A 15,277-nucleotide genomic window follows, 5' to 3' on the forward strand; every position below is an offset into this window, starting at 1 on the left:
AGTGAGTTTTATGCTTAAAGGAACAGTTCACCCAAAAATGAAAATTCTCCCATCATTCACTCACTCTCAGGCCATCCCAGATGTGTATTACTTTCTCTCTTCTGCACAACACAAACAAAGATTTTTAGAAGTATTTTTCAGCTGTGTCGGTCCATTCATTGCAAGTGAATGGTGGCTAGATTTTTGAAGGTCCAAGAACCACATAAAGTCAGCATAAAAGTAATCTATATGAATCCATATATTCATAAGTGATATGATAGGTGTGGGTTTTTGTTTATTCTCATTATTCATGTATATCGCCACCTACTGGGTAGGAAGGAGAATTTATGGGAAATAAGGACTTACATATTGATCTGTATCTCACCCAAACCTATCATATCACTTCTGAAGATATGGATTTAAGATATGGAGTCATATGAATTACTTTTATGATGACTTTTTATGCTTTTTGGACCTTCAAAGTTTTGGTCACCATTCACTTGCATTGTATTGACCTACAGAGCTGAGATATTCTTCTAAAAGTCTTTGTGTTCAGCAGAAGAAAGTCATGTGAGTGAGTAAATGATGAGATAATTCTTTTTGTAGAACTATCCCTTTAAAACAAGAAAACAATATATATATATTTGCCAATGATATAAGAAAAATACACTTTATTTAAAAAAAGTCTTATTATCTTTTTTATAATAAGATTAAAAAAAAAATGTAATCTTGTTTAATTAATGTTCAGATGTTTACTGGAAAACAAAAATACTAATTATGGAATTATACAATTTTAATAATATGTTTTGTTGTGTAGGCTACATCATTAATTTTTGTCTGTTGCTTTGGATAAGAAAACATCCTCTTTAAGAAACAATATAACCTAAAATAACAGCAAACACAAAGGACAAAAATGTTACTGAAGATATGCCTTACCCGGAGCTCCAACTTGTGCCAGGGCTGTTTTTTAGGATTTATGCTGAAGATCCTGTTCTTTTTGGCCATCTCCACATATGCTTCATGGCCTTGACGGAAATAATGTACCTATTCACACACACAACAAGCATTGTTGCAAATCTATTAGCATTAGCATGCTTCTTATTCCACACACCACGGAAATCTAAGCAGACTATTGTGCTGAAAATGTATTTATTTTTCCACCTCATCGCCCATTTGTGGGGTAAAGGGGCATCTCCGTGGCATTGTGTCTGTGATCCAGGGCAATGGTAACCATTCCTCTAATGTCAAACCCTGGTTCTGGAGTTCAGGTATCCTCTGAACACATAAAACACACACATTTAAAGCCAAGCTCAGACTCTACTTTAAAACAGAACAGTATTCAAGCACAAATCTGGAACAGAGTATATGAGCAGTGCAAAGCAGGCAATCAAGTTGCGTGATTTGGCCTGGAGAGTTTTTATAAGGTCAGGGCATTGTGTTTTTCTCACTCCAATATTGCTATGATATCGTTCTATATCAAACTTATCATTATTAACATATCAAAGATGTTAACTGGCTAATATAAGTGTTTCAATAAAGCATGAAAGATTTTTCCAAGTATTGTTTATTAATGATATTAAAAAACATCTTAAAATAAATTTACAGTGGATCATTATATGGGTGCAAAGTTTGCTGTATATTTGATATACATAATAAGGACCACTGACCTTCCGTTTCTCCTTTGGCTTTTTTTTCTTTGGTAGTGCTTCATCTTTGTCTTGCTTTTCTTTTCTCCTCTCCTTCTTGGACGCTTTCTTCTTCTCTCCATCTTCTTCCGAGCTGCTGGCATTTTTCTTCTTTTTCTTCACAACGGTCTTCTTAGGCGGTTCGAGGTTGATGCCAGCATCTGCCATCCAGTCTGAATAATCGCTAGAGTACTCACTGTGAATATATGCACTCAAATATAAGAGGATATGCATAATAAATCTGTATTATGACTGAGTCAGATATACAGCACTGTGTCTTATTAGGTTTGAGGGTAATGAACATTTACCTGGAGCTGCTGTTGTCATCAGGCCAGGGTTCTTTTTTCTCTCTCTCCTCTTCTGATGATTCTCTGCTCTCTGGAGGTCTTACATCTGCCTCTCCCTAAAAACCAACAAAGAGGAATAGACACTGAGGAAAACTGCACACTTTTAACATAATTCACAGAAATGATGCCTTAAGCATCTGGTTTCAATATAATCATAACATTTAAGATGACATCTGGTTTTCAAATCAACACCTAAAGGTGTGTAATTTCTGCACTACTAGCGGCACCCAACGGAATTACAAGAATAATCATTGCAGCTCAAGCAACCTCACACAAATGTCGGGCTTTGGAAATAAATAAACTTTGCTATTCTGCAGTTGCACACTGCATTTTTAAAGCTGAGGTGTGTAATTTCTGCACAACTTGTGTCACCAAACAGAATTGCAAAAATAAACATTGTTTTCAAACATCTTTTTTCAACAACCCCCCTGATCACACAAACAGACAGTCAAACTTACGCCATTTGTTGAGGCAATGTTGCTTTGTCGGGCTGGAGGAGCCATTCAAAACAAACAGAGCAGTTATTCGAGTGCCAAAGAGACACAGTGCTTACAGTTTTCAACGAAATCAACCTTACTTATAGTTGTCTCCGCATAATAAGCTGGGATAGGAGAAAGTATTTTAACTCCGAAAAAGTGACACACTTCGGCTTTGAAACTTGTTGACACCATCCAATGTGACTAAGCGAGAGAAGAAAAACTATGCCAAAAAAAATTTGCGCAAAAAGACTTCATATTTAAGACTTTTTTGATGATATAATGAATAGCTTGGCAAAAAATGTTAATCACATGAGTAAGAATAAATGTCGGATCACAGTACAATAATTCTGACTCAATGTTAAAAGGTTCATTGTGATGCATTATTAAATGTTCTTGTTTTTATATTGCAGTGACAGTATGACACTGACACTAATGATGGAACACTCATGCTAAGGAAACATACAGATGGTACACTAACTTCCCCAAAGGGACACACCATCCTCATTCAGTACCTCAGAGGCGCTGTGCTCTTCCTCGTTGGGTTCACTCTGCCGACTCGTCTCCTCCACTGCCAAACGTGTATGGTAGTTGTGCTGGTTGCCCTGGTGACGCCGCCCCTCCTCCACTGTACTTTCTATAGCATGCTGATATAAGAAATGCAAACCTAAGTACATATATCATATATTAGCATGTTAAACAGCAACAATTCATTAAGATACATTTAACAGGACACAAGTTTGGCAGTGTATGCCGTTGTGTTGTATGTGTGCATGTGCATGTATGCAAACACTTGTTCATCTGTTTAGTTCACACAGCCATAGAGCATAAGTGGATTTTGGAAGTACACAGTAACATGACTGCATTCTCTTGAAATGGTGAAAATATTGTTAATTAATATCTTGTTAATCAGCACAGGTCAGAGGTTTGCTACACTTTAAATAAACATAAAAATAAAGTGTTTATGTAAATGTAAATAAAGATTTTGGTGTAAGATTTCAACCTAATGACTAATATTTAGATTAATTGTGTTCTGTTTGTTACCCGGTTTTCTCGGTTTTCTCGGCTGTGTATACAGCGTCTCCTCCTTTCTGATCTGTAGATGTTGATCTCCTCCTCTCCTTTACCTGTACGCCACACCTCCTGCTTACTGCATTCGCAAACAGACACACAGGAGTGTCAGCAACACTTCATCTTTGTCAAACTGGATCAAAATGAAAAGAACCTGTGTGTGTGAAAGTTTAAAATGTGTATATGTATTATCCTGTGGGCCACAAAGATAATCAATATTAGGGCTGCAACTAACGATTATTTTGATAATCAACTAATCTGATGATTATTAGAATGATTATTCGACTATTCTGCGATTAATGCAATGATTAATCATTAGATCTTAACCGACTATTCAGCTTGTGCCGGGATCAATGGAAAGGAGGAGGCGAGAACCGGCTTGACAATGTAAATAATAGTTTTAATGATAAACTTAAAAGACAACATAAACACACACATGACGGACATGTCCGTTAACAATCTCTCTCTCCTGCACGATCCTCTGCAAGTCGACCTTTAACCCTCACGGAGGCATAATTAGCCTAATACGGTACCAGGTGTGTAGGATCACAACCCGGCCCTGCCCTCCGCCCTGCCACAGTTGTATTAAACATGCTTACTTACAATAAAGAGGACAAAATCATCTTTTAAAAATACCTCTAAATGACATGCACTGAAATAAAAGGAAAAAATACTTGGATTTTTTTAATGTTTAATTCATTTAATAAAATTACTGCAAAAAATTATATTGTTATCAAGTGTTTTTGTCTTATTTTCCATTTAAAATGATCTAAAAATCCTTATAAGAATAGACATTTACTTGAGACGCAACATAGAAGATATTTTGACTTGCTTTGAAAGAATGTATCTTGAATAGGCCTATAAGTGAAATTTTTCCCTTGTTTATACTTCTGCCAGTGCAGAATAGATCAAATATACTTATATTCAAGATACATTCTCTGAAAGAAAGTCTAAATATCTTATATGTTGCTTCTCAGGTAAAAGTCTCTTGTTTGAAAGATTTTTAGACATTATAAAATATGAAATATTATATTCAACATTCTCCAATAACATTTTTATCTACTGCAGTATAGCTCCTAAAGTAAATGTGCTTTAGCGCTGTTTAGGCTCTGACCGCATAAATAAATGCCAGATTCAGAGTTTGAGCTTATTTATACAAACCGCTTCCTTATTATATGAACTTCAATAAAGGATGCATTAACTATATAATGCCAGGGTGTTTCCTTTTTGGATGCTCTGACAGGTCAATTTTGCTTCAGCGGAACGCCATGTACAGCTGTGTTTATTTCACGTCACGACAGCGCTGCTTCTGTATTTACTTATTTAGCATTTTTGTATTATAATTACTATGCGATCTACATCACCTTAATCTGTTTGGAAAGTTTGGAGTGCATCAGGACTGTGAGCTGTTCTTTCTTCCTCTCCTCAATAAAGCGCAACTCAAGTGCTGCTCTCCCGCATCATTAGTGTTTGAAATTATTTCATGTTGTGTTAAATGAGATCAAACGACTATTCGTCAACAGATAGTTTTGTAGACAATTATTAATTGTCAACGTTGACAATAACGTCGACTAATCATTTCAGCCCTAATCAATATATATATATATATATATATATGTGTGTATTTTACCAGGCTATGGCTGGTGAAAGTTCAGGTACAAGGACCCTTCGGCTCCAGGCCACCAGGTCTCTCTCTGTGGCGATCTCACTGCGTGGCGCATTACTGTGCATCTGCCGAACACCTTCAATCTGTCCGCTCCGCCTCAGCCCCACGTTAGGAGGAGAAGAGACTTCTGTTGGGGAACTGACGGATCCTACACACACATACACACAAATCAGACATGCCACCCACATAATCACATATAATAATATAATTTGTGCTGTCAACATTAACGTGTGAATATGTATGCGTTTAATTTCAAATGGATAACATGTTAATTTATTCTTAATCATGATTAAGGCATGTACCGATTTGACATTAGATTCTGACATTTTATTTTATTCAGCTTCGTATGAGTTCTGAACACTGGTTAGAGAGCAGAACCCTTGCAATGTGTCCAGCGGGGGGACATTACACTACAAACAAACACACAACAGTGAGTCGAACGAACTCTTATAAAACAACACTGATGGGACAAATCTTAAGTTTTCGCGTCTTTTGTAAGTCTATTTTGTAATATAATATAATATACAGGTTTCCCAGATTTTTTGACCAATGAATTTCCAATGCTTTCACAGGATTTATCCAGTAGTTCATATACTGGATAAGGGTTTTTAAAAAACATTCTATACAGACCTCACTCACAATTTCTAGACAATTAAATATACAGCATAACAAAAAAATTATATTATTAATTACAGAAATGTCCATGACTTAAAATATTTAACTAATTTACATACATTTTCCATATCTGGAAATCTCATTTTAAAATTCCCTGATAATCCCAGTTTTATTTGATATTGATAGTTTTGGTATTTTTTTGTTTTGTTTTAAATATATGAATGTTAACTAAAATAGTTCATTAACTCTTTCCCCGCCAGCGTTTTTAAAAAAAAGTTGCCAGCCACCGCCAGGGTTTTTGACGATTTTCGCTAAACTTTAATAGCCCGCAGAATATTTTATTTTATCTTCATTTGTTCATTTTTTATTGCGACTTGAACAGAGGTAGGTTTTGTCAAAAAACAACATTTCAGACAAAAAGCTGAGAAAAAGGCATGTTTATGTCTGATATTTTGAGCTTCTCAATACTCCACTTCTTCATGTTTGAGACGATCACAGTCTGTTTCTTTGATCAAAGAGTTGCGTACTCTTTCAAAACATGCGCAGGGGTCTTCCTTACCGTATAACACCTAAAACACGGAAACACGGAAAATTCCGTGTTTGGCGGGGAAGCGTTTTTTCATAAAACACGGAAAATTCCGTGTTTGGCAGGGAAAGAGTTAAAAAGACAATGTTTACGTAATTGATAAATACTTCTTGGCTACATGCCATTCTTTAGATATCATTTGTTAATAATAATATTAGTATTTAACTTTTTAAATAAATGAATGTAGTCAATAGCATGTTCATTTGTGATGGGTTTCTTATGAGGTATCAGAATTGTGAAAATGTCATTGTAATGCTATCAACTACTGAAATTTTGTTCACGTGACAACCTGTGGTACTTTTAGCACTTTATAGAAATGAAAAACAAGACTTTTGATGTATAACACTTGCTGTGCATGAGCATTACCTCTATTGGTTCTGGTGTCAGACCCCAGTCTCTGGTCCTGCTCTTGCTGTAGTCTCTGGATCATATTATCAAGCGGACTAGAGCCTTCTGCAGCCTGCTGACTAACCACCTGATTCAGCCCTGAGAGACAAAACGAGACACTTTCTTAGTGTTCAGTGACAGATTGTAGGTGTGTGCTTATAAAAGTTGAGTGTAAACAGAAGGTTAATTATTAATGTAAGTGATGAAAACAAAGAAAGGAAAAAAAGAGAAACTGTCTGTTTTCGTGTGTGTGTTTTTACCTGATGATGTGAGACCCATTTGTGGAATGAGCTGCTCCTCTCTGCAGTTCTCTCTGCCTAGAACCAGTCGCTGGTAACGTGGAGGGTGAGGATTCCCGTCCACGTCCACCAGGAATGGCGGGGGCATGAGGTGAGGAGCCTGCTGTGTCTGTTCGTCCAGCACAAAGTTATGGGCGTCACGGATCAGCGGCCGATAATCAGTGTGGAAGAACATCTGATCAGCTATCTGGAGGACAGACCAACAGATATATTCAATACCAATAAATTCACACAGACTATCTAAATAAAGGATATACATTTTACAGATATTGACACATTTTAATATCAGCCATTTTCACATAATAACAGACATAGGCTTTCAGTACCTTGTCATATCTGCTGCTAGACCCAAAGCCAAAGATAAGCAGGTGACCATGCGAGTCTGTGCAAGCAAAGTTCTGTCCATCGGGTGAACACTTACAGTCAAACACTGCGCCGTGACCCTGACCCTCAATCTAAACATACACACAACAATGTAGAGAAGAAGTCTATGAGGCACATTAAACACCAATAAATAGTCAACTACAGATAAGTAACCTATTTCATTGAAGCCTGGACCTAATGAAACAAACACAGGAAATCAAACATAAAGCAATTACAAAGATCCTCTTGACTAGTACAATATTGCAAGAAAGAGATGGAGGCATAGAAAGGTCAGTTTCATGGGGTAAACAGTATTGCATTAAGTTGTTTTGGTGAAACCTGTGATAAGATGTGACAAAATAAATGTTTAGTTTACCATGTTAAAGTAAGAACGTATTTTGACTCCTCTTGCCAGATCCCAGACTATGGCATTCCCATCATGCCCAGCAGAAAAGAGCACTCTGGAATCAAATGGATGTGGCTCCAACACAAAGACCTCGTCCTCATGCCCCTGTTAGGGCACACACACCCACATGATCTCACTGATGAATAGTCATGATTAGGGATGTCAAAAATACTGGTACTTTGGTAACACATACTGCTCTTGGCTTTAGTAGCTTTGACACATAATTATGTCTAATAAGTATACAGTGAAAACTGACTAATATATAAGTACTTTTATTTTTTCATTTGATTATTTTTATATATTTATTCTGAATTTTCTGAAAATAAAATTCATGTTCTGATTGTTTACTTGAACACTTGATTCTTAAACTGAAATCTTTCCATTTGATTACTGGTCTTTGATAATTACTTGAAAATGTCAAGCAATGATTACTTAATTCAGAAATACTTCAAGAAAACTTGCCATTGTTTTAATATAGTTTTAAAAATATTTATAGTAATATTTAACTTTTTAAATAAAGGAGTGTGTTCAGTAGTATATAATTTTTTTGCCCGGTACTGGAATTAGTATAGAGAATAGTTTTCACAACTATAATTTTGGAATATTGAAAACACTTGCAGTGATGACAGCGTAATTCTTCTGTTATTGCCTCCTTTAATTCGTTCTGGTGAGATCTGCACACTCTTACCATCATTACATGAATGAGGTGCCCTGTGTAGGAGTTCCACACTTTCAATGTCAAGTTGTTGGCAGCGGTGATGACTGTGTTGTCATGGCAATCCCAGGCCACCATAGTGACTTTGAGTTTGGTAACTTTGTCCTCAATAGGTGGTGGATTGTACTTGCTGTACAACAGATAAAGAAGGACAGAAAGAAAGGAAGTTTGCAAGGGTAAATAAAGAGTGACATTTCTAACTTTCTTTGCAGCTGACCGCCTTTTAAACATCAATGTACACAAGACACATATACATTCCAACATAAAAATATAAAATAACCAGTCTTTAACTAGCTTTTGTCAATGTTTGTCCTTTAGCTTCTCTCTCTGTATTAAATTTACTCTCATTCTTATCATCCTGACCACAATACAGCCCTTACTACAGAACAAACCTTTTTTCATTGACTATAACATATTATGACAGATCAAAAAAAGTTGTCTAGAACAAGCCTAGAGTCTAGTTTCAGTTTGAATGGAAGAATCCTATATAAAGGTGAATTCCACATAAATTTAAAGGAATATTCTGAGTTTAATACAAGTTAAGCTCAATTGACAGCATCTGTGGCATAATGTTGGTAATAGGGATGAAACTAAGTAAATAGTTAATAACACAATATTTAATTGGGTTGAAATAATTTCTTATCTCACTTGTAAAAAACGCAAGCTAATGCAAAGAAAATTTCCTAGCAAGTGCATCACTTTGAGCCAAGTCAAACGAACAATAAAACAAGACAGTAACATATAACAAATACGTGTGGCATTTAAGTGATGTACATTCATACCACTAATACACAGCTTTTCAAATAATCATGGGGACATGAAATAGTGATTTGAGATGAATGTTTTAAAATTGTAACTGTTCTTTAATTATATTATAATCCATTGCAGTCTAAAAAACAATCGTCCAATACAAATTCTGAAGTCCTCCAATTTCATTTCAATACAATCGATAACTACAACAGAGACGCACGATAGCACCAGTTGTGTTTGTATGAAAGGAGAGAGCGGGACATGAAATCATGAGATCAACCCACCTCCTTTTTTGGGTACGTTGAAGTAAGGGCTGTAGAAACCCTTCTTCATCTCGGCTGGAGAGACAGGCTCTATCGCGTCCTTGAGTAGAAGGGTTGCGATTTCCACCCGTAGGGTGCTGGCGTTCTCGCTGTGCACCAAAGTGGAGCGGATACCGCTGAAATGGGGCGAGTGCCTGGCGAATTGAACTGCGTAGCCGAATCAGATCCCCAGCATGACGGGTTGGAAAGCGTAAGCGAGCGGGGGGCACTAAGGGGACGATCAAGTTTGACGTACCTGGTGGGGCTTCGCAGCGGTGGGGAGCATGTAGTGTTGCCTCAGGAGGCAAAGTTGCGTCCTGAGGCATGTGTGCTGAGGAAAGACTCAAAGCACTTACCTTGCTCTGCGTACCCGGCAGGGGGCAGGTTAGTGACTGAGGAGGAGGTCTTAGTGAGGCGAAGCAAACGAGCGTGTGGGGGGGCGGGTGGTCCACAGGGATTTACCCGGCGAACTCCCCAAAGGTGCATCCATCGCCAGCCGGGTCGGCCTAAATCCTGTGGGAAGAAGGCACGATGCGGGGGGCGGATGGAGTGGCATTTCCTTTAAGGAAGGAAAGCCACAACCACAACGTTGCCATGCTCACGCTCTCGCAATGAGAACATGAACCATTCATAAACGAGAAGGGGAAAGCCGCTGGTAATGCACCGTAGGATCCAACAGCAATGCTCTTAGTGGTGAAAGGAACAGTAGTGAATGTCTCACACAACCGCTCAGCTCCGAAGAATGAATCTGACTGAACAGATGTACGATCCCCGCCTTTTATACCCGTAGGTCTGGGGCGGGACATGCAAATTCTGTTCGCCAACTTTTCATTGGCCTTTTGAATCATTCAGATGTTCATTGGCAAACTTCAGACAGGCCTGTACATGTGCTTTTTTATACAGGTAACAAGCTGAGATTAGGAGCACTCCCTTTAAGAGCGTGCTCCTAATCCCAGCTCGTTACCTGTATAAAAGACACCTGGGAGCCAGAAATCTCTGATTGAGAGGGGGTTGAATACTTATTTCCCTCATTAAAATGCAATTTAATTTATAAAGTTTTTGACATGCGGTTTTCTGGATTTGTTTCTTGTTATTCTGTCTCTCACTGTTCAAAGTATCCTACCACTAAAATTATAGACTGATAATTTCTTTGTCAGTGGGCAAACGTACAAAATCAGCAGGGGATCAAATACTTTTTTGCCTCACTGTACATTAATTATTCTGTTACAACTCATGTATTATTTGAGCTGTAAAGTTGTTTATATCATCAGTTTTTACAGTCATTTTAGGGTTTGTTGAGATTACATCGTCTAGGCAACTAAATTGTAAAATTGGATATAACTACACCGAAAAAAAGTGATTTGTTTTCACACTAAAGTCATGTTAACACATATTGTTTACTTCTTGTTGCTATACTTTTGAAAATAGTATTTTAATGTTTACGGACTGTCCCTATTCACTTCCATTGTAAAAAGTCCCTTTCCCACCTACAGTCACGGTACTTTTCCCTTAGAAAATTTCTAGATGAGAACTCTTAAAAGGAACGGCACAATCATAGAGACATTTCCCCTGTTGAATTCGCACTCAACAAAGTAACCCCCTTAGTGACGTCATGTAGTATCAACCATTTTTCTTGTGAGTTTTTTTGCACACTCTATTCAATAGCAACAACAACAAAATCAACAACGTGACAGAGGACGCCAGGATCAGAGCTACACTTTTATTTGTTTAGGACTGTTTTACACAAACTTTGGCAGCATTGGAAAATGTAGGCAGTTGCCTAATCAGTTAATGGTTTTGGATGTTTTATAAAGCACCTTATACAGCCTCTGAAGGCAGCTTTTTCCAGTTTTCGAACACAGCCTGTGTCTTCAGGTTACAGTTTAAACTGGGCGCGTGAGGCATGTGTGTGCTGCAGCCAGGGTGAAAGGAGAGACGAGGCGGTGAAAGGGCTGTTTACCCGTGCAGCAAACGCTGAACTCAACAGACAACATGTTGAAAATGCAATATAAACCTATTTATCACCACTATCTTTCACAATAAAGGCTTTTATGACTCAACATAAATTACTGTCCTAAAATACTCACTCATTGACTTAAAAGTCTTGATGCAAGTTAACAACACAGTATCAGGCATGCAATACTTCCTTCATGTAAACTGTACAATAAAGCTCAATTACTCACTCGATAAACATCTAATTATTTATATCCCTCATACCAGGATAAATTTGATGTAGTAATCCAGAAATCACTTTATATTCTGTATAGTCACACAATACAAACAGTACAGATGCGATGAAAACTCAAAACGTGTCTTCCAATGAAATCACAAACACACACATATGTGAAATGGGTGATTCTCTTTGGATTCTTTGTTTGTTAAATGTTATTACTGTTAAGATAATTGTAAAATTAGCGCAATCCTCTGAGAAGCAGTCTAGCAGCTAGATTTGTTTAAAAATGGTGGCAATGGAGCTCCTCTCCTTTCTCAATGCTTTGTCATAGGTTTTTGACCAATCAAAGGATGCAGCACCTTCCACAGTTTGCTACAGTCCCTATATGCGTTTCATGGGAGCGGGAGAGCATATATGGGCTGCCCTGTAAACTAGTGATGGCAGAAATGAACCATTTCAGAGTCAATTGAACCAAGTGTTTCTGAAAATTATTCAATGTTTCGAAGCACTCGTAACACTGCACTCTGAGGACATCTGCTGTTCACAACCATATAAATTCAATGAGAAGATGAATTAAAATCAGCTACAATAACACAATACATTAAAATGTATTTACTGCCCTGCTCTATTTGTCATATTTATTTCATGATTGTCTACAATATCCTGGAATAAACAGATCTGAATATTTGCAGAATATGTAGCCCTTCTCATATAAATTGGCCTTTTTAGGATTAATGTTTAAAAATTATTTAAAATACCAAACAATATATATTTTTTATTCTAAAACAACACTTTGTTTTGTAAAAAACAAACAAACAAAAAATATTTCAAAATATTTATGCTTTGACAAACTGCAATAAACATTTGAAAAAGAAACTTTATTGTAATAAGATACTTGAAGAGACTTGAACTCACACATCAAGTGCTTAAAAGAACATGTTGAGTGCATTAACAGCTACACTATGCAGCATTCCTAACATCTGAAATTGGGTGAACTAAATCCAAAAATAGATAGAGAAGGTGTGTTATGATGTACAATAGTTGAAATTCCGATTCACCTTTTGTAAAACAAACAAAACTCTTAAAATGTCACAAAATCTCTTTGTCTCTCATAAATTTCTTTCTCACAAACAACATTTTGATTTGCATTTTTTTGGGAACACAACTCAAAGTGATTGACAGGAAAATTAAAATGACTGATATAAAATCAGCAACTCTTCTTTGAATCTGTCTGATTTTATACACCTAAGTTATTGTTGAACTAACCCCAGATCAGTTACAGACTGCATTTAATACAGATTCACTGTTTCACTGTTGGATCAACTGCACAGTTTCGAAAAAGTATGACGTAACAAAGCCTCATTTGCTGAAATCACGTGACTTGCCCAGTTTAATACGCGCTCCGAAGCATTGGTTCGAAACAAATGATTCATAAAGGTTTCGAAGCTTTATGAAGCAGTGTTTTGAAAGAAACACAGTGGAAAGGGAATGCTGTCTCCAAACAGAGGCTTGCCCACTGAATCGTGGATGCCATTGCGTTCGCCTACCAGACCCAGGCCATGCCCACCCCCTTGCAGATTTGAGCATACTCTACAAGGAGTGTGCCATCCTCGTGGGCGCTGGCCAATGGCACCTCTCTAGCAGACATCTGCAGAGTGGCAGGCTGGGCAACACTCAATATATTCAGAAAGAAAATATAACATCTGAAAATATTTCAATTGGAAATAAGAAAAACAGGAATATGTTTTTTAATCAATCATGTCATTTTTGCTACTTAACTTGTAAGGTTACATTCAGTTCAATATTAATCCTGTACTGAGTCAACCACTCAAATTCAGCACAAAATCTATATTTGCTGAGCAACAGTGCACATGATAAATCTAATAGCCATGCATAAAAGGAAACAAATGAGACAAAACTCCTTACAGATTCACTCTCAGCGACTTGTACGGTGCAACAGTGTTTCTAGTGCTCAAGTGGCAAAGCATGGTGCTAGCTAGATCAAGGTCATGGGTTTGATTCCCAGGAAACACACGTACTGATAAAATCTTGAACGCAAGTTGCTTTTGAAAAAAGTGTCTAGTCAATGCATAAAAGTAAACATTATACTTCTTTTCCACCTTCACATTTATTTATTTTTTTTGAAAGATGAAAACATTCATAGTAATATTTTTATCACAGCTCAAATGTATTTATTTACAGAACCTTTATTATGCTAACTAGAAATTTTAGATGCAGACAGTTGAGAGCTCAGTTTTTGTATAATGAAGAAATTTAATTCACTGACTTTGTAAATTTATGATTTTGAATGGGTTTTATTTTATGAGTTTAGATAATAATAATTATTTGTATTATTATAAAAGGAAACAGCTTTCCAAATGTAATCCAATAGTGGAGTTGGATGGTGATTCTATTATTAGCTAGACAGTGGTGCACTTCAGGGGCTCCTTTGTGGTCAGGATCGTTTTATCCCACGGCATTCCCCAGTAATTATGATGCTAACAATCAACTGTTTAGCAAACAAATTGTAACAATAGAGAATTAATTGACCCACACTATTAAAAACACAGATTTGTTTGTTGTTTTTTTTCATACCCAGGAAGTTTAGTGGCCATGTCCAGCAGAATGCTCCGCCAATCCTGTTGCTGCAGCTGCCATATCCGCGCTGTCCCATCTCTACTGCCACTCACAAACCTACACAGACACATTTTATGTAGGTAGGTTTGTATTTGAAAATGTCATAATCATACTCAGAAGCCTATCTAAAAGAAAGAATGAGACTCTAGTACACTGTATAAAAAGTACAACCCACTATAGAAACTTGAATTAATTGCTGGTTTATGAACTCTGTTTATTGCTGCCTTAAAGTTAAATCAAAGTGATGTCAAAGCCATACATGTATTGCACTTTTTCAACCAGTCTTAATTTACTTACTGAAGGAGGAAGGAAAAACTCAAAAAAGCAATTACCGAAATTTACAGAAAAGCAGGAAAATTGCATTAAAGGGGTCTTATCATACAGTTATATCATTTCATTTTAATTTTTTCCCTGAAGTCCACTTATATTAGTTAAGCCTGTAGCAATTATTTGATCAAATTGCAATCATTCGAGCTGTGATCATTGTGCACTTTAAATTCCAATAACATGTTGCCATCTAAATAATGGAACATGATTTTTATGTCACCATTTTCAGTGCAGTACTGCCATGAAGTGCACACGCAACACCCGACAAATAATTTTTTAAAGTGTATAAAAGAGTGTATTAATGTATATTATTCTATAAATCAGTGAGATAGTATTAATGTCCATTACTTTGTAGTAGTGAGTTCGGTGTAACTGGGTGTGATTTTCAGTAAGCCTATACTGTAGGTTCCTGTAGCTTAACTGTTAGTACATGGCACTAGCACTATACACTAACTAATAAACAATGTGTACATTGACTGCACTTTAAGTTACT

At 36.8% G+C, this 15,277-nt stretch overlaps 1 protein-coding gene across 1 annotated transcript in view; it reads right to left on the reverse strand.

Annotated features, from left to right (window-relative positions):
* LOC127628802 (PH-interacting protein-like) overlaps nucleotides 1-15,277 on the reverse strand; it is a 49,054-nt gene that overhangs the window by 9,354 nt on the left and 24,423 nt on the right. Inside the window, exons 13-25 of the mRNA XM_052105708.1 lie at nucleotides 14,416-14,514; nucleotides 8,569-8,725; nucleotides 7,851-7,985; nucleotides 7,438-7,566; nucleotides 7,073-7,298; nucleotides 6,792-6,911; nucleotides 5,189-5,372; nucleotides 3,532-3,637; nucleotides 3,003-3,134; nucleotides 1,973-2,067; nucleotides 1,647-1,860; nucleotides 1,141-1,254; nucleotides 916-1,023 (exon numbers count right to left, since the gene is read on the reverse strand). Of these exons, the coding sequence (XP_051961668.1) occupies nucleotides 916-1,023; nucleotides 1,141-1,254; nucleotides 1,647-1,860; nucleotides 1,973-2,067; nucleotides 3,003-3,134; nucleotides 3,532-3,637; nucleotides 5,189-5,372; nucleotides 6,792-6,911; nucleotides 7,073-7,298; nucleotides 7,438-7,566; nucleotides 7,851-7,985; nucleotides 8,569-8,725; nucleotides 14,416-14,514 (1,819 nt within the window). The remainder of the gene's footprint in view (nucleotides 1-915; nucleotides 1,024-1,140; nucleotides 1,255-1,646; nucleotides 1,861-1,972; nucleotides 2,068-3,002; nucleotides 3,135-3,531; nucleotides 3,638-5,188; nucleotides 5,373-6,791; nucleotides 6,912-7,072; nucleotides 7,299-7,437; nucleotides 7,567-7,850; nucleotides 7,986-8,568; nucleotides 8,726-14,415; nucleotides 14,515-15,277) is intronic.

This window comes from Xyrauchen texanus, chromosome 35 (genome assembly GCF_025860055.1).
Source record: "Xyrauchen texanus isolate HMW12.3.18 chromosome 35, RBS_HiC_50CHRs, whole genome shotgun sequence".
Classification (NCBI taxonomy): domain Eukaryota; kingdom Metazoa; phylum Chordata; class Actinopteri; order Cypriniformes; family Catostomidae; genus Xyrauchen; species Xyrauchen texanus.